Genomic DNA, 19,698 nt, shown 5'->3' with positions numbered 1-19,698 from the left:
TTTAATATCTCCTCCCTAAACCTATCAACAAAGGTTGCGGTGTTACCAATATTAAGTGTTATTAGGTCGTTAGTATTCAAGAACTCTACCAGGGCTTGGCCCCACTTATTTGTGTTGGTACTACCCCACAAAATGTGGTGAGAGTTCGCATCGCACCCTATTAGTACCTCGTTTCCAGTCTGTTTTGCTTTCCTCACCAGCCGTTGCAGCTCCGACGTGAATGGCGGTGTTGGAGGGTCGAAAGGCAGATAATGTGATGCCAGGTATGCTCCACCGTCTCCCTGTCTCACCACTGTTGCATCCAACGTAGATAACTCTGGGGAAAATATATAATTCAAATTTTTATGACAAATAACACAGGTCCTCGACCGAGTACCAGTGTTAGCATAGAATAATTGGTTTCAGTCCAGAAACTTTGTTCCGGGTCGTCCATGGCTCCTGAATTAAGGCAATATAAATCTTGCCCTTGCTGATTTTCTCCATCAGAACGTGTGTAGCAGTCTCGCTCCGGTGGAAGTTTATCTGGATTACCTCAATCATTGGTCCTCCAGTAAACGGACATCTTGGGTGTAGGTGATGATCTCATCGTTTGCTCCCTGTTCTTTAGACTACATTGACTTTCCTGTCACTGCACTGCCTGATGCCATCGTTTTAGGTTCTTTGCCTAGTCTAGTCTTCCGACTTTTTATAAAGTCGGTAATGGTTCCATCGTCGGGTCCCTGTTCGTTAAGCTGTATTGGGTTTCCATTCCCCGTACTGCCTGATGTTTCAATACTAGGATCTTTGCCTATCTTAGCCTTCCAAATGGGCTTCTTGGGAGTATGTGATTAACATCCACACTCTTTTCAACCTAGTCTAATTACCAACCAGCTTATTTTGTTACGACATGCTTTGCTGGGTATATGTCCTGGTGGCCTAAATGATGAGTAGCCTCTGGCCATTATGTCCATAAGTATGAATTCTTGATAAATGTCTCTGTTCACATGTTTGGGGTTTTCTATCCTTCTCGTTCCTTTTCCCTTAGAAAATCAATGTTTATCAAAAGCTTTATCAAGTCCTCCAAAGTCTGTGCTCTGGTAACCATAGCGTCTATCAGAGTATGTCCTATTGTAAAGTCCACACATCTCTCGCCCAATGTAACCAACCTTCCGGATTATTCTGGGCCTTTATAGGGCTGTTTTTCACTTCCGAAACGGGAAACTATCTTCGAAAGACTTTAATAACGCAGCCGTAATTCTGTTGACATTGCAATAAATATGATCTACGCTATCAATGACATTGTCCTGCCCAAATCTTTCAATGATTAATCGTCAAAAGTTTCTTCGTTTGGCCGTTAGTATTTAAGAACTCTAAAGTGTATTTTAAATATTTTCTACAATGATATTTGAAAATGTTTATTCCCTTAAAAATTATTTTACTATTTCTTAAGAAGGATACATGACTGTTGTTTTTAGAAAATTGTGTTGATATATAAAAACAACAAGCCAACAACAACGTTTGTTTTTTTTTTGAAAATAAAATTAAAATCGTTAAATTTCATATTTTTCATTTTAATTTGTATTCATTGCATGATTTTCGAAAAGTGATTTTAAATTTGCTTTGTGAAAATCAAGACTCTTGTGAGCCCACCTGGCGTATGGTTAACGGCTGCATAATAGAATATCAAAAAAATCATCTATATACGCCACTATGGCAAACTGTCATTTAATTAGCAAAAAAAACCAAGTGCCCTTTTTGCAGAGGGATTTTAGCAGCCCAGGGCTAAGACAATGTGAACATATTTTTTTTCTACAAAATCATTGAATAAGGTCTACATTATTTACGATAATAATTTCAAAAGCATTTAACACATACATGTACATAAAAGAGGGCAAACATCTGTACTAGTCTGATGAAAGCAAATCTGCGACTAGAAATGTGGATAGTGTTGCCATCTTTTATAAGTAAATGTCCAAAATTCAAGATTTGTATCATATGGCTTTCAATACAGCAATATTGCAACCTTTGTTATGAAAGCAAGATGTCTTTGGCTAAGCTTGTTCACATTGTTAATAACTTTCAATAAAATCATTGGATACGGGCAATATATTATTAAACACACACACAGACACGCACTAAGCACAAAGAGTAGGACAACTGTTAGCATCGGCTCAAAACAACTCTGAGACTAGAGCTGCGTATTGGGGAATGCCCTCTTAGAAGAGTAGTTATCACAAGAAGCAATCTCTATTTTCCATGGTTTTTATAACAGTAATTTCCAATGTACAACAGTGTTGCCACCTTTTTTTATAAAAGTAAGTGTTGTATTGCCACTTTTGTTAATGAGCAAATCAAAAATATAAATAAAAACATGACAATTAGTACCTCAACTTTGTCTCTCAGTTATTATGGTGGTTCTGCAGTTATCGATAACATCGATTACACTTTTGTTGCGCATGTCCAGTGTTTCCATAAACACTTACCTGGGAACATCTACTCTGCTACATAAGTTGTGAAAATTCCATCAAATTGTTTATACGCTTCCGCAGAAAATAATTTATTTGTTTGCAACACTCGTTTGGTTGAGATTTTCTGGTGTTGGAAACCAACCAGCCAGGCAAGTGTGCACTGAGGCCACAGGTATTTTGCAGTTTATCCAACAAAGTATAGCAGAAACTAAACGAAGAAAAGTGAATCGAAATCTCCAACCATTTGCATTGTGCATTTTTTTTCTTTTTCTTTTGTTTTTTTTGAGTGACAAGGATTTTCCGAAAGAGAAGAAAGTTTAAAATCTAAATCGTTTATAAGCGCATACACTTGTAGACACTTTTTTCTATTGTTTAGAGGAATTTGTGAAAAAGTGTGCTTAGTGGTGGTTGTGGTAGTGGTAATGCCTGCAGCCAACAATTAAATTGACAAAGTGGTCGTTGTCGTTGTCGTTGTAGGTTTGTGATGGGGCTGCTGCTGGTGTATACTTAAAGAGAGAAAGACACATTTACTTGTGTGCAGCAGCAGCAGCAGCACCTGAAGGAGTAGGCAGGGGGCTTTGCTATGATTTTTGTAGGTAGCAGGGGTATGTGTGTGTGTGTGAAGGCATAGATGGGAGGAACGTTATTGTATGACACCTTGCCTGTGTACAATTATAATAAATCCATCAATGCAATGCGAGTTTTGATGGAATATTCCGAATTGTCAATGATAATTGTATTGTTGCTATTGTGGCAGTAGCTGTTTACGACAGCATTGTTGTCGTTGTCGTTGTCGTTGCTGGTGCTTCTGTTGTTGCCGTTGACGTTGTGGTGCCAAGGCGCTTACAAGTGTGTGCAAGTGATTGTGTGTACGTGGGGGGTCTTTGAGTTAAGTGTTGTATCTGTGTGTGCCAGTAGTAGGTGTGTATGGTTGCTATTCTCCGCAAGGTTATCTACATTCAAAAGGGAATTCAAGTAACCTCCTATGTGTAGTGTGTTGTACGTTGACAAGCAAACGTTAGAAAGTGGGGTGGCGAATGGACAGACGGACAGACAAACACACTAGAGATAACTACACTCTATGAATGCACTGCACATTTTGACATTCGATTGTAAAGTGCCTACTAGTTTTTATGTGGGTTGGGGTTTCTTTTCACTTTAACCTTGAAGAATTTAACAGGATTCTAATTAAAAAAAGAAAACCCATTTCAGTTACTGCACGTTGTGTTTTTTAACCCTCCCCCCAACTGTGGGTACTTCAAATCCCCAACCGAAAAACAGAAACAAGAAAAGTCAACATGATTTGAATTGAAAAGAACACGAATTTCTCTTGCCCTCCCTCTGGAAAAAAAAGAAAACAAACACTCGCTACAATATGATTTCGTCAAACAATTTGGAGCCGGTAAGTTTGGTTGAATGTCTTCATATGCCTTTGTCCTTTATTTCTATTTCGGCAATTATACAAATTTTCTTTTTAATTTTTCTCTGTCCTTCATTTAGTTAACAACTCCACGGCATTTGGAAATGAGCGGCGAACAAAAATTGCTGGCCTACAAACGTGTAGGTCAGGCTGTTAACATGGCTGTAGATCGTTTGGTGACAATTGGTGAAATCATTGCTGAGGGTTTTCAGGATATCAAAGGTGATATGTTTGATTGCTGCAAGGACGCCAGAGATACGGGTAAGCATTACAAATGAAACTCATTTTTATGTCGGTATTTTTGAAGACAGAAAGGAGTAAAATTGCCTTAATGGCCAAAGCCTATCAACTTTCGGAAAGGGCAGAGGCCAAACGAAGAAACTTTTGAAGATTAATCATTGAAAGACGTCATTGATAGTCCAAGCGTAGAAGACATTAGCAGAAATGCCGGCAGAATTACGGCTGCGTTAATAAAGTCTTTCGAAGATAGTTTCCCGTTTTGGAAGTGAAAAACAGCCCTATAAAGGCCCAGAATAATCCGGAGGGTTGGTTACATTAGGCGAGAGATGTGTGGACTTTACAATAGGACATACTCTGGTAGACGCTATGGTTACCAGAGCACAGACTTTGGAGGACTTGATAAAGCTTTTGATAAACATTGATTTTCTAAGGGAAAAGAAACGAGAAGGATAGAAAACCCCAAAAATGTGAACAGAGACATTTATCAAGAATTCATTCTAATGGACATAATGGCCAGAGGCCACTCATCATTTAGGCCACCAGGACATATACCCAGCAAAACATGTCGTAACAAAATAAGCTGGGTGCTAATTAGGTTAGGTTGAAAAGAGTGTGAATGTTAAACACATACTCCCAAGAAGCCCATTTGGAAGGCTAAGATAGGCAAAGATCCTAGTATTGAAACATCAGGCAGTACAGGGAATGGAAACCCAATACAGCTTAACGAACAGGGACCCGACGATGGAACCATTACCGACTTTATAAAAAGTCGGAAGACTGGACTAAGCAAAGAACCTAAAACGATGACATCAGGCAGTGCAGTGACAGGAAAATCAATGCAGTCTAAAGAACAGGGAGCAGACGATGAGATCAGCACCTACTCCCAAGATGTCCATTTACTAGAGGACCAATGATTGAGGTAATCCAGATAAACCTCCACCGGAGCGAGACTGCTACACACGCTCTGATGGAGAAAATCAGCAAGGGCAAGATTCATATTGCCTTAATTCAGGAGCCATGGACGACCCGGAACAAAGTTTCTGGACTGAACCATATCAACTACCATTTATTCTATGTTCACACTGGTACTCGGCCGAGGACCTGCGTTATTTGTCATAAAAATTTGAATTAAAGATTACCAGATTACCAGAGCGGCGAAACGTGCATCCTGGAAGCTTTTCTGCGAACAGGTCGATAGCGTTAATAACGCCGCCAAGATAAAAAATTTTCTCTAAAAAACCCATGTCCAAACTGAAACTTTAGTAGACGACATGGGAATGAGAGCAGAGACAACGGAGGACATGTTGAGGCTTTTGATGAAAACCAATTTTCCATGGGATACGAAGGGACTCACGGAGATACCGGAATCTTGGAATAATGACGTTGATCGAAGGTTTATAATAACTGAATTTATGGTGAAGGAATCCTTGAGGAGCTTCAAACCATTTAAGTCACCCGGACCCGATGGAATATTTCCGGCGTTACTACAGAAATAGGCAGACTATCTGGCGTCTCGTCTGGCCAAAATTTTCACAGCGTGCATAGGACTTGCATATACTCCGAATGCATGGCAGGAGGCAAGGGTGGTATTTATACCCAAGGCCGGCAAGGCAAGTTATGCGACACCAAAGGCCTACAGACCTATAAGCCCTACGTCCTTTCTACTCAAAACCATGGAACGCATTGTGGATACCATGATAAAGGGTAGGACAATCTGCGAATTGCTTAAATACAAACAGCTTGCCTATGTCAAGGGAAAGTCGGTGGAAACTGCTCTGCACGATGTTGTGCATAAAATGGGAGAATCCTACGATGCCAAGACGTACACATTGGGTGTTTGCATTGACATCGAGGGGGCTTTTAACAATGTGCGGACCGCCACACTTATCCATTCCTTAGACCAGTATCGGGTGGACCGGGTCCTTAGAGACTGGATAAACCATATGCTAAGGAACAGGTGGATAAATTGTGTGTCCCTTGGCAGTAATATAAGAGAGAGGCACGCCACAGGGTGGCATTTTATCGCCACTCCTATGGGTAACCACCATAAATGACTTATTACGGAGGAGGGTTTTGAACCCGTCATCGCGTAGCAGACGATGTTATAACACTTCTATGAGCTAAGGATACGAATCAGCTATGCAGAAGGGTCAAAAGTGTCTTACATATGGCGCAAGACTGGGCTAGCCCCAGGGGTCTCAATGTTAACCCAGAAGAAAAAGACTAAAATCTGCCTATTCACGAGGAAGACGAAGGTGGGCCAATTTGACGCACCACGTTTCGTTTATAGAACAATTTCGATATCTGATAAGGTCAGAGTACAAAAAGTGGACTTCGCAGTCTACAATATCTTCTTTATAGTCGGACCTAGTCGCTGTCAAGGAATATACAATGGGAGCAATTCTTGACATTGAAGGTAAAAACCGACGTCAATCATGAAGGAGTTGGAGTTTCTAGGCACAACTATACCGTACGAAAGTTTATTAATAACTTACTTACTAAAAGATGCATTACGGCAGGCTTGGGATCTGTGGATCTAAAAAGATGGGTCTGCAGAGGAACACCATAAGAAGGTGTACTGTTTCCGCTACTTTGGAATATAGCCATTAACAATATATTATTGTCTCTGGAAGAAAAAGGTGTAAAAGTGGTCGCGTTTGCTGATGACGTGGCAATTGCGGTTAGGGAAAGTTTCCCAACATTCTTAAGAGATATAACTTCTGGAAGCTCTACGTGCAACAGCGAAGGGGACAGCTGTTTCCTTGGGATGAGAGAATGTTCCATTTACACAAACCGCAAAATACCTGGGTGTTTTGCTGGACAGGGAATTGAACTTCAAATCCAACATTTTGGAAATGGCAAGAAAGGCAACTCTTGTCCTATACACCTGCAAGAGAGCCATTGGCAATATTTGGGGGTTTAGACCACTCGTCATGCTTTGGGTATATACTGCAGTTGTCAGGCCTATAATGCTATATGGTGTTGCGATCTGGTGGACGGCGCTTTAAAAGTCCACCTACTGTTCAATACTCAATCGGATCCAAAGGATGGCTTGTTTAAGCATCACAGCCGCACTGATGACGACATCATCTGATGCACTGAATTTAATGCTACATCTTATGCCTCCGGACATTGTGGCTGGACAAATTGCTGCAACCACTGCCTTGAGGTTAAGGGAGCTTTCTCTTTGGTCATGTGGTGGCTACGGACACTGTATTATCCTTGATACAATATCCGATGTTCCAGGCAGAGTGGATTACACCCTTCCTGAGCCGCTTTTTTATAAAAAGTTCTGTACCACTATTCCTGACAGAACCGATTGGAACTACGATATCCCTGGCAATAGAAGTAACATTGACCTCTATACGGATGGTTCCAAACTACAGGACCAGGTAGGCTTTGGGGTGTACTCTTAAGGTCTAGAACTGGTTATATCGAAAAGGTTACCCGACCAGTGCAGTGTGTATTAAGCAGAGATCCTAGCAATTAAGGAAGTGGTGGAATGGCTAAGATATAATGTCATTACGACGATTGGCATAAATATCTTCTCAGACAGGCTGGCAGCCATTAAAATCCTGGAGAACGTATTTCTGAACATAAAACCCGCCCTCGACTGCCATTAAAATCCTGGAGAACGTATTTCTGAACATAAAACCCGCCCTCGACTGTCGCAGATCTCTCAACGAGATGGCTGAACACTTCAAAATTCACCTGTTCTGGATGCCGGGCCTCAGAGATATCCCAGGGAATTGTAAAGCGGACGAGTGTGCGAGGCTAGGAACTACCCTACACATTTCAGGGAAACTGGAATTCGTGGGTATGCCTTTCAGGACCAGGCACGAAGGACAACGAATGATAGATTGTCACAAAGAGTGGGCTGTGAGCATTCCAAAACTATTTGGCCTAATCTAGACTTGTAGAGGTCTGCCGCTTTGCAGTCACTGGCTAGAACAGACGTCTCAGTCATTGTGTCCGTCATGACAGTTCACTGTCTAATCGGAAAACATGCTGACAAACTGAAGGTTGCCACAACGACTTTTACAGAAGCTGTGAGGACATCGAAGAAGAAGATACTATAAAACACCTTCTGTGTGTGTGTCCCGCACTAGCAGTCAAAAGGATTTCCACTTAAGGTTCTCATTTCTTTAAGAACCTGTCTGATTTAGCGGATGTGAAAATTCGAAAGTTGTTGGGCTTTTTAAAGCGATCTGGATAGTTCAACGGTAGGAACTAGAAAACATTTTCCTTCTTCTGTTCCTGTGGTATCACAATGGACGAAAACGTCTGAGTCAGATGGCAGACTACCACTTAAACCTAACCTAAACTGTATAGTTGTGGAGAAAGTCGACTCAATTGTCAAGGTAATTCATAGTCAAGAAAAGTTTATGCAAAAAAAAGTCTACTCTCAAAAAAGTCATATCCACACCTGAGAAGCTGGACTCTATTGGAGTCCGTTCATGGTGTTACGAAGAAGGGTTATGCAGAGCCAAAGTATGACTTGGAAATAGTGACTGTAGATTATAGTATTGTATAGACGGCTTGTCTAGCAAAAATAAAACGCAAAAAAAGATTCCAGTGTAAGTCTGTTCCTTTGCTGTCAAAACAATACAATTATAGTTGTAAAATTTATAACTAAAATTTGCAAAAAAATGTGTGAGCATAAAAGTCAAACAATTGTACAAATAACTGGTTATAATTTTATTTTACCATTCACAATAGAGGTATTTATGCAAATATCATTCACAATAGAGGTTTTCTGCAGGTGGCCACAATTATTTGTGAAAAACATATGACCGCAATCCTGACAACAGATGTTCTACAAAAGCCTGCACTGGTAATTTATCCAGAACTTTGTTGTCCTGGATAGATGTCATTTTCATACAAATTATTGCACTGCACTATAAAATACTAAAATAAAACGAAGCTTACAATAGAGGTTCATTATACAGAACTAGGTCTTAAATGTAGAGAAAGCCTCCTAAGTAGCCAACATAGCCTTTCAGAGACAAGAAGTTGGACTTAGTTTTAATTCGCTCATTGTACTTTAAAAAGAGGTCCTGGAAACTTCAAATTTAGAGTCGGAAAAAATTAAAAGACGGTCAATAAAATAATCTCTAAACACAATTAGGATTACACTTAACATTCCTTTAAAAAAAATGTATTCTCAAAAATTTACTTTCTCTTTGTTTTACAGGAAAATCAATCGAACAGCTATGCATTGCAGGCGACTTAATTCACGATAGTGCTGGCGTTGCCAAACCCTATGTGGATCATACTGCCATTGTGTTGGCCTCACGCTCGCTACTTACCTCAATAACGCGAGTCCTTTTGCTGGTTGATATTATCGTTGTGAAACAACTCTTCAGCTTCAAATACAAGGATAGCAAATGTCCCCAAAATCTTGAATGTGTTATGAACTTCACCAAATTCGTGCAGGCCTTTTCCGCCTTTGGCACCGAAATGGTCGAGATGACATATCTAACGGGTAGTAATGCAAATTGTGCCAAAGAGGAGCGTAGACGTTCGGAAATCTTATCTGCCCGTCAGGTATTGGAACATTCGGTCAAGGTCTTAATCACCTCTTCCAAGGTGTGTATGGTCCATTATAACTGTGTAATAGCTCGAGAGAATCGCAATACGGTATTCTGCCAAATACGCCGCGGAATGGATCACATTCATTTCATTATCAAGGACACCATCATCGAATCGGAGTGGCATTCGACGAAACAACAACAGCAGTATTCCTACTACAACAACGATGATCGTGGCACCATACATGCCACCATCCAGCACTTCACCTATCTGATGCAGTGTTGCCGCTACAAAAGCAAACACAGCGATCCCTATCTAAATGCCAAAATCAATCATCACAACTCGTACAGGAAGAAGTCAATGGACAAACGTTGGCAACCCCTCGACAATAAAACAAAAACGAAACTCTACGATGCCACTGGCCTGCCCGAAGGGGAGCGTCTATTGAATGAATGCTATGGCCTGGATGAGTACTCGCCGGGCAGTCCAAAATACAAGACGTCAGTGGCGGCGTCAACGACGACAATCAATCAATCCTGTGTTTGCGGCGACCTCATTGAGAAAGTTTTAATCTCATTCGATAGAATTTTGGAGAACATACACGACTTTACCGACTCGCCCTACACCAGCCATGAGATGCGAGAGAATATTTTAATCTACTGTGACCACTGTACCCGAGAACTCAACAAGTACTTGCGAAATGTCGTCAAGCAAGGTGGTGGTGGTGACCACCAGTACTCCAAGGATCCATATCAAGATGAATATATAGACACCGTATTGGCCGCAGTGAAAACTCTATCCGAACAGCTGGTGAATTCTGCTGCTGAACAATCACGTGACATGTTTCATGCCTTGAAAATGTCCACAGACTTGGTGAACTCCTTGAATGTGGTCATTTCACAACAGAATTTGCCCCACTTTACACAGAAGGTCAATGAGTTCCATGAGCACTGCGATCATATACTGGATGTGTGCAAACTATTGCGCCATATAGCGGTGCAGGATGCCCTAAAAGAGCAGGCCAGCCATGTCTCCATAAACCTCAGGATTTACGGGCCCCAGGTGATATTAGCTGCCAAAATACTAACCAAGTTCCCCCTAAGCAATGTGGCCAGTGAAAACTTTGATGCATTTGTGGAAATGTGGACGTGGCTGGTGACCGAGGTGAACATAGTCTCGAAAAAGATCCTCGAGTCAATGGCTGTTCTGAGTGATCCAGATTTAAAGTACCTGACTATGGCAAATGTAAGTGTTTAAGGGACTTTTTTTGAACACAGAAAAATGTTGACCCTATTCTGATCTTCTTTGCAGGCCACTGCTTCGGAGGTAGTTAAGCCCGTTAAAAGTGTTAATTTTCAAAAAGATTTGCCCGAGGCCTGCAAGGAACTAGACCCGGAATCGGAAAATGTCAAAAGAGATCTACAGCCACGCTGGAATGAAGAATTGTGTGACAATGACATCATCAAAAGGGCCAAGAATCTCTCGGCCATGGCATTTCTAATGTATCAGTTTACCAAAGGCAATGGTTCGTTAAAAACAACCCAAGATCTTTTCACGCAAGCTGAATATTTTGCTGAAGAAGCCAATCGTCTATATAAAATCCTACGACAATTTTCCTATCAGGTAAGTTGGGGCACACAGAGAGAGGGAGAGAGAGAGAGAGACCGGAATACTACTAAACAGAACTGTTAATTTTTTATGTAGGTCCCGGCTAGTCCTCATAAAAAGGATCTGCTAAATGTCCTGGATCGTGTACCCACTTTTGTGCAAACATTGCAATTCACCGTCAAGGATCATACGGTGGGCCCATCAGCAACCTATGTCAAGGTGGATCACGTTATCAGGGAAACGAAAAACCTCATGTGTGTTATCAATAGTGTTGTGACAAAGTGCCTAGAGTGTGCTACTAAGGTAAGTTTGCTCTTGCCAATCAATAGCAACACAAAAACATTTTCTATGAGAATAAAACACAAAATTTTACTAGAATCGCATTTCACAAAATTTTCTATGAAAATACAATTTTTACTATAAACTAGTAAAAGCGTGCATAGTTCGGCCAAGTCAAATCTTATAGACTCTCCACCATGGTTCGCGTTTGTCAAGTTCTTTGTCCGGGGTCTCTTTAAACGCAAACAAAGCATATTGGCAAAGAATTGCTATGCTACTGGAGTTACATCGGGTTATGCATTTATTCGGGCCGTACTTGGTTCGGATGTTGGCCATTGTACAAAATTTCAACCAACTCGAATAAGAATTGAACCTTATAGAGGCTAAAGAAGTAAAATCGGGTGATCGGTTTATATGAGAGCTTTATCAGGTTATGGTTACGGTTACGTAAGAAACAGTCAAAAATTCAACCAAATCTGATAAGAATTACGCCCTCTAAAGGCTCAAGAAGTAAAATCTGGAAATCGGTTTAAATGGGAGCTATATTAGGTTATGGGCCGATTCAGACCATATTTGGCACGTATGTTAAATGTCATAGAAAACGTTACTGTGCAAAATTTCAGCCAAATCAGATAAGAATTACACCCTCTAGAAGATCAAGAAGTATAATCGATAGATCGATTTATATGGGAGACTAGCTAAACCGGGCCCGCTCCGCTGCGCCTTCTATTATACTATATGGATATGTATATCGCTTGGGTTTAGGGTCATTTAAGTTTGAATGTTAGATGCACTTCATTCTTAAAAGACTTTGAGTCCGATATTCCCATGGGGGTTTTGGAAGTGGGAAGGCCCCCAGGGTGTTGGTTCGTGGGTTTAGTTGGTGGTGTGGACCCCCAGAAACGTATTCCGGAAAGTGGGTATCAATTTCGTGCTCTACTCCCAAATACCTTTCATTGAAGCCCAATAATGTTATGATCGGTAAATATGAATGTCCGATTTAGGAGTGTTATGCGCGGTGGGGTGGTCTCCCAGACACTTAGCTCTGAAAAAATGTCAGCATCGTGCTCTACTCTCAAATACCATTTATTTAAACCTCATATTACCATTGGTTTACGGGGAGTTTATGGGATGAGGCGTCCCCCAAACACTTGGTCCCCCATTTGGATATGAGATTTGTATTCTACACTCAAATACCTTTTATTTAAGCCCCATATTGCCATGAACAGTAAATAAGTCCCGTTTGAGGGATGTTTTGGGAATGGGGTGGACCCCCAGAAACTTAGTCCCACATTTGGATATCAGATTGTTGATAACGGATTGATATTGTGTTGATATCAGATTCGTAGTCTGTTCGCAAATACCTTTCATTTAAGTCTCATATTGCCATGGTCGGTAAATATGTCCGATTTAGGGGTGTTTTGGGGGTAGGGGTGGTCCCCCAAACACTAAGTCCGACAATTGGATATCAGATACGTTTTCTAATATTAAATACCTTTCATTTGTCCCATATTGTCGTGATTGGTCCATATATATATATATATATATATATATATATATATATATATATTGTAGGTTTTGGGAAGCAAATATGGGGCGGCCCCCAAGGTACCCCATCCGAAAATTGGATACCAATTTTTTGTTTTTAGACTACTATCAAAGTGCACATAAATCGCTGAAATCGCACCACCCATCTCAGAGATCTGTCGTTTCTGAAAATTAGGCTAAGGGGGAGGGTCCGCCCACCCCCCTTCAGATATCAAAAAATTTAGTAAATTATTTTAACCACCATCTGTGAAAATTTCAACAAAATCGGTTCAGCCGCTTTTGAGTCTATAAGGAACACACAAACAAACAGACAAACAAACACAAATTGGTTTTTATATATAAGACTAGCTGAACAGGGCCCGCTCCGCTGCGCCTTCTTTCACCCTCTTATTTTATCTGAGCCCTATATTGGCACGGTCAGGAAAAAAGTCCTGTTTGGCGGTGCTGGTACGGCCTTTCAGATATTTCGCCCCAATGTGGATATCATATTGGTGCTCTACTCCCAAATTTCTTACATTTGAGCCTTATATTGCTATGATCAATTTGTATGTCCGGTATAAGGGTGTTTTTGGGGGTGAGGTGGATCCCCATGTGTCTGATTCGTGCTCTAGTCGTAAATACCTTTCAGTTGAGCCTAATATTGTCTTTATTAGTCTATATTTCCATTTGGCGGGCTTTAGAGCTGGGGCGGTCGCCCTAGACATCCCACCTTAAATAAGTATACCAAATGTCTGTTTTCGAGTTATTATAAACAAAATTTCGCGTAAATCGGTGCACCATCTCCGTGAACTGGCGTTTTTGAAAAAAGCGTGAGAGGAGGTTTCGCCCATTAAAGTTTGGATGCTAGATATACTTTATTCTTTTGGTTTTGGTGTCGGATTGGAGTAGCCTTACCCTTGCCCCGAAAGTGGATATCAGATTCATACCCTACTCCCAAAAACAACATTTGAGCTACATATTGCTGTAATCGGTATATATGTGTGGTTCAGGGGGGTTTATGAGATGAGTCGTCCCTGAAGCACTTGGCCATAAAACATATCAGATTTGAGCCCCCTATTTGCTATAATCCACAAACATGTCCAGTTTGAGGGGCATGTAGGGTTGGACGGCCCTCTTCGGATATCAAAAAAACGTAATACCCTGAATTTTTCGTGAGTCGTGATTTTCTCATAAGTCGTGGGTGTCTCGTGAGTCATGATTTGTATGGTGAGTCGTGAGGGCCCTTGAGTCTTGTTTGTCTGGTGAGTCGTGATTGTCTCGTGAGTCGTGATTGTCTCGTGAGTCGTGATTGTCTCGTGAGTCGTGCACATCTCTAGTTCTGTCATAGCACATTAAAGTAAAGTAAAGAAGGCAAATCAGTATTTCATTTTTCGGATGGAAGCAAGAAAACAAGTAGTAGTCTAAAGGTCTAATTATGCTCTCATAAATGTACGGTAAATGTAGAATAAATGTATCGTAAATGTCAAGAGGCAAAGACTTGGAGGTGAGGGAACGTCTCTACGAAATGGTGCGAGAAGTCGAGACGTCTCTCCAACTGAAGGACTAATTGATGACGGCTTTCCTGAATATTGAGAGGGCATTTAATAAGAAAGAGATGAGTCGACAGTCGCCGCCCTGAACCGCACGGGAGTCCAAGTGAGTTTCTCCCTGTGTGACTGTAAGCTACATGACAGAGCTATCAACACGGACTTCAGCGATAATGTAGTCAGAAGGCGGCCGATTAGGGGAACGCCTCAAGGGTGGGGTGTTCTTGGGATTCGCTTTCCTGGGAGGGAATAATTAGAATCGAATCCTGTGTTTGAAGAAAATGATACCTCGGTCGTCGTCGTCGTCAATGTCGCTGAAGCCACATTTTCATGTGGAGGTGACAATCTTCGTCAAGCTCCTGTAGGTGAGCAAGCTCGTTCCGGTCCAAAGCACCGATCGCCGTGGGGACAGAGTGGCCATTGGTTATTTCAATACGCCCATAACTCGCCTTGTCGTCATATCGAGCATCATAGGCCCTCAGTAATTGTGGCAGAGCCGGTGCCGCCCGGCCTCTCACAGCTGCTACTCCGTATGGAGCATTCCACTGGACGTGCCCGATAGCTTGCAGCTAAGCTTCTCGTGACAGCAATGAGCACCAGACAGATCGGACCTCAATGTGGCGGTCTGTATGGTGCTCACAGCTATCCCCTGCCGGAATGATACCTCGGACTTTATAGATTGCTCCAAGATGGAGACAGGGACAGGATTGAGGCCATACTCCGACACACAAAATATCGGTACGTCGGTGAGAACGAGTGTATGTTCTTTCGGCCGCAAAGGAAATTCTGGGACGGGAGAGAAGTTCTTGTGCGGAATGTGTGGAATCCCTGAATAGACTTCTGTATCACAACAAAGAGCTAACATGGATTAGCGCAGACGACGGCACCGTATTGGAGCTTACCCCCTAATCTATTCTTCTAATTTCTTTTTATCACATACTTTTCATTTTTTATGACTCGAGTGAAGTCAGCTCTTCATGGTGGGCTACCCTTTCAACCTAAACCTAAACTAATATTAACAATAAATTGTGATAAATTCCACAGAGAAATCATAGAATAGGGGAAAAGTAGTTTTCTTAATGTAAATTTTTGGTTTTGGAATTTGTTCAAACTTCACATTTTGTCAGCTGACACGAAAACAGAACGTAAAATTTTGTTTTTACTGATTTCTACACTGGAGGCAACCATAGCGCAGAGATTGGCATGACGCTGAACGCCTGGATTCGAATCCTGGCTAAACCTTCAGAATAAATTTTCAGCGGTGATTTTCCCCTCCTAACGCTGGCAACATTTGTAAGGTACTATGCCATGTAAAACTTCTCACCAAAGAGGTGTTGCACTGCAGCACGCCGTTCGGAGTCGGCTATAAAAAGGAGACCCCTTATCATTGAGCTTAAACTTGAATAGGACTGCACTCATTGATATGTGAAAAGTTTGCCCCTGTTCCTTAGTTCATGGGCAAAATTTGCATTTGCAGATATCGAAATCGTCTTATTGAGGAAACGTGGTGCGTTTAATTGGCCCCCTTCGTATTCCTCGTAAACAGGCATATTTCAGTCTTCTCTGGGTTAACATTGAGGCCTCTGGGGTTAGCCCAGTCATATGCCATATGCAGGACCTTTTCGCCCCTTCTGCATAGCTCGTTCGAATCCTTACCCCTTAAAAGTATTATAACATCGTCTGCCATGAGACACACAATTCATCCACCTGTTCCTTAGCATATGGTTTATCCAGTTGCTAAAGACCGAGTCCACCCGGTACTGGTCTAAGGATTGGATCAGTGTGTGGGTCCGCACATTATTAAATGCCCCCTCGATGTCAATGCATACCGGCAGGGTGCACGTTTTGGCATCGAAGGCTTCTTCTATTTTATGCACAACCTCAGGGCAGTGCAGTCTCCACCGACCTTCCCTTGACATAGGCATGCTGTTTGTATTTAAGCAGTTCGCTGGATGTTCTACTCTTTATCATGGTGTCACCCATCACCAAACGAAAATGAGAAGTGAAAATCAGGAGATCGATTTATAAAGAAGCAATATCAATGCACAGACCAAATAAAACCAAGGTTAATATAGTCAGTTGGAAGTCATGAGAGAAATCATTGTACAAAGTGTTAATCTAATAGGATGAAAATTGTGCCCTCTATAGGCACGATGTATCTTCAAGGATACATTAAGCGTCGAATTGCTTATTTTTTCAAAAAATTTCACTTTTGTGATAGTATCCATCGGAAAAATATCAATCGATATGCAGTCAAAAAAATTAAATATCGCTAGTGCCATCTATATTTTGCCAGCTCTACTCGTGAGTCGTGATGGTCTCGTGAGTCGTGTACATCTTTACTTTTGTCACAGCATATCAAAGTATTTACATTTTTCGAATGGAAGCAAGAAAACAAGTAGTAGTCTAAAGCTGATTTTTTGAACATTACTCTAAACTAAAATTTCTTTTAAATAAAATAATAGGCATGGCTTTTTTTTATTGTACTAACGGTATTTTTCTTGTTTTTACAGTACAACCTAGACTTTAATAGTATTACTGGCGGTCTGACATCTTCAAATCAGGATGACTGCAGTGCTGGTGCCATGGACTCAAAGGGGACCAGTAATAGTTCTGACATAACTGGGTGACATTATGGTATGGCTCGAAGAGCCAAAGGAGATACGCGTCGAACGCGAGTCTCTTTTCTACTTTTTTGATTATTATTCACTGTCACATTCAAAGCTACAAAATACCATCAGCAGCAGCAGCAACAGCAAAAGCAAAAATTGCAGCGGCAGCAGCATCAGCGTCAGCGTCAGCAGTATTCCCTTAATAGTAACAAAAATAATATTGAAATTCTTTTCTGTGTTTGCTATATTTTCGTATACTTAAACATTCGATTTGAATTTCATTTGAATATGCCAATGAAGCAAAAGAAGAGTTGTACTATGTGTTGTTGTTGTTGTTCTTTGTCAGAGAAATATATGAATGTTACAGAATCGTTGTTTTTAATTCTCTATAATTACATATGTATGTATGTGTGTGTAACATAAAGCTACTATGTACGTAGTATTTATCTAAAAACAAAACTTAACTAAAAACGATGTATCCAAAGTAACTCTTAACTTTCCGCCTCCCCCTCCCCCCCTGTACTCTAACTCTCCTCTGGCTCTCTATCTATCTATCATCTATACCCCTATCTTTACCTACATACATATTAAATAGTATACATTTCTATTTGAAGAAAAAAAACCTTAAAAATTATTAACTAAAACAAAAAATCTGAAATTTATTTGGTATTATTTACATTTAAAACATTTTTTGTGGAACGTAGAGCTTAACAATATTACCTCAATGGTTGTTTATAATTGTAGTCCTGAGTACAAGCAAAACAAAAACAAAAACAGAAATAAATACTAAATTTATAATAATAGAAAGTATACATTTAATTAAGTTAAATTACCATGTAATAGTTATGATGTATATGTAAAATGTAATGCTAATGCTAATCATAATCATAAAGATAAAAAAAAAAAACACAACAAAAGTACGTACGTATGTATTAAAATAACGAGAGATATAGACGGTTATATTCGAACAGTACTCGTAAAAGACCCGCCCCCAACCCCCCCACACACTACCCCAGCCACTAGCCCCCCAAAAAAAATCCTTTAAAAAATCCTCTTAATTGTCCCCCCATTTAAACAAAGAAAAGAAAACACCCACCACCCTTTAAAGGTGCGTTGTAGTTGTAAGTAAGTAATTCTAGACTTTTTTTCATTTTTGGAAATTTCATCATCCGCTTTAATCATTATTTACTACTGATGAGTATTATTCTCTTAATCTTATATATACTCTATTATTATTATTATTATTACTGAATAAAAACAAAAACAAAACCTAAACAAAGTGAAGAAAAAACCCCCTAACAAAACCAATCAACCACAAGAAGCAAATGTATTCTCTAAATGAAATCCCTTGTAGTATTTTGCATGTCTTCTTAGAAATCGAGCTAATTTTTATCCTCTATTTGCATATTAACAATCTCCAAAATATATTTAAATTATACATGCTTTAGTAATTTTTCTTTGAATTTGAAATTTATAAAAAAAAGACAACTAAAATATATATACAAACTTAATGAAAAACAATCAGAAGAATATTTTAAATAACAAAACTGAAAACCTACACTTCTATATCTTGTCCTAAGACGACTTTGGTATGGCAAAAGATTCTCAGGCAACCCTAGTGGCCTTTTATATTTCGGAATTGTACAACCCTGCCAACTGACAGCTCTATCGTAAAGCTTGACATCTCTAAGGTTATACGTGTCCAGAACGTTTTGACACACGAGCGCTATTTGTGTTGTTTACAGTAACTTTAAAGATTCATCTCGCCCAAAAAATGGAATTAAATCTTGAACATTTTCCTGCGATTAGTTTTTACAATTTTCGACGTGGATTACAATTTTCGACGTGCATCGATGAACTTAATTCAATTTTTGGCGATGAAGCTCCATTAAAGATCCACCGAGGTCGTAGTTCACTCCAAGACGAATTTCGTGAAGATCGTCCAAAATTTGATTTTCCAAAAACCATTGATGCTGGTGCGCCAACTGATATTGCAAGATCATCATGTGACCCATCGCACAGTGTAACTTTTTCCACTTTAAGGATGCCAAAATAAATAACTCCCATGTTTAAAACAAAAATGGGCGAGATCTGCACACTTTTACGCCTACTTCACTTACAGTTTTGGGCAAAACCCAAGCAACTTTTATTCACCTTTTAACAGGATTATCAGAATACGAGGGTTGCCTTTTATATTTCGGAATTGTACAACCCTGCCAACTGACAGCTCTATCGTAAAGCTTGACATTTCTAAGGTTATACGTACCCAGAACGTTTTGACATACGAGCGCTATTTGTGTTGTTTACAGTAACTTAAAGATTCATCTCGCCCAAAAAATGGAATTAAATCGTGAGCATTTTCCGGCAATTAGTTTTTACAATTTTCGACGTGGATTAACTCAACAACAGTACATCGATGAACTAAATTCAATTTTTGGCCATGAAGCTCCATCGAGAACCAGTGTTTATGGTGAATTCAAACGAGG

At 40.3% G+C, this 19,698-nt stretch overlaps 1 protein-coding gene across 3 annotated transcripts; it reads left to right on the top strand.

Moving 5' to 3' along the window:
• The first annotated feature begins 2,457 nt into the window (after window positions 1–2,457).
• LOC106082406 (alpha-catulin) lies at window positions 2,458–17,581 on the top strand. 3 transcript variants are annotated; one of them, XM_013244892.2, is made up of 7 exons: window positions 2,458–2,619; window positions 3,660–3,849; window positions 3,948–4,128; window positions 9,302–10,884; window positions 10,951–11,262; window positions 11,344–11,550; window positions 17,114–17,581. In XM_013244892.2, exons 2-7 carry the CDS (start codon window positions 3,823–3,825, stop codon window positions 17,228–17,230), a joined length of 2,427 nt encoding a protein of 808 aa, XP_013100346.2. In that variant the 5' UTR covers window positions 2,458–2,619; window positions 3,660–3,822; the 3' UTR covers window positions 17,231–17,581. The 3 variants fall into 3 exon arrangements, with proteins under 3 accessions (XP_013100346.2, XP_059226043.1, XP_013100347.2); XM_059370060.1 differs by having other exon boundaries at window positions 2,458–2,643; XM_013244893.2 differs by lacking the exon at window positions 2,458–2,619 and adding an exon at window positions 3,344–3,368.
• The last annotated feature ends 2,117 nt before the right edge of the window (window positions 17,582–19,698 follow it).

The sequence above is a fragment of the Stomoxys calcitrans genome, chromosome 5, assembly GCF_963082655.1.
Source record: "Stomoxys calcitrans chromosome 5, idStoCalc2.1, whole genome shotgun sequence".
Classification (NCBI taxonomy): domain Eukaryota; kingdom Metazoa; phylum Arthropoda; class Insecta; order Diptera; family Muscidae; genus Stomoxys; species Stomoxys calcitrans.
Note: the sequence above shows the minus strand (reverse complement) of the source record. Positions and strands in the feature narration are given on the sequence as shown.

Bases quoted from the DNA above. Each gene is read 5' to 3' on its own strand.
- LOC106082406 (XM_013244892.2), top strand. From the start codon at position 3,823: ATGATTTCGTCAAACAATTTGGAGCCG. The intron at 3,850-3,947 runs GTAAGTTTGGTT...TCCTTCATTTAG, and splicing joins CGTCAAACAATTTGGAGCCG to TTAACAACTCCACGGCATTT. The intron at 4,129-9,301 runs GTAAGCATTACA...TTTGTTTTACAG, and splicing joins CAAGGACGCCAGAGATACGG to GAAAATCAATCGAACAGCTA.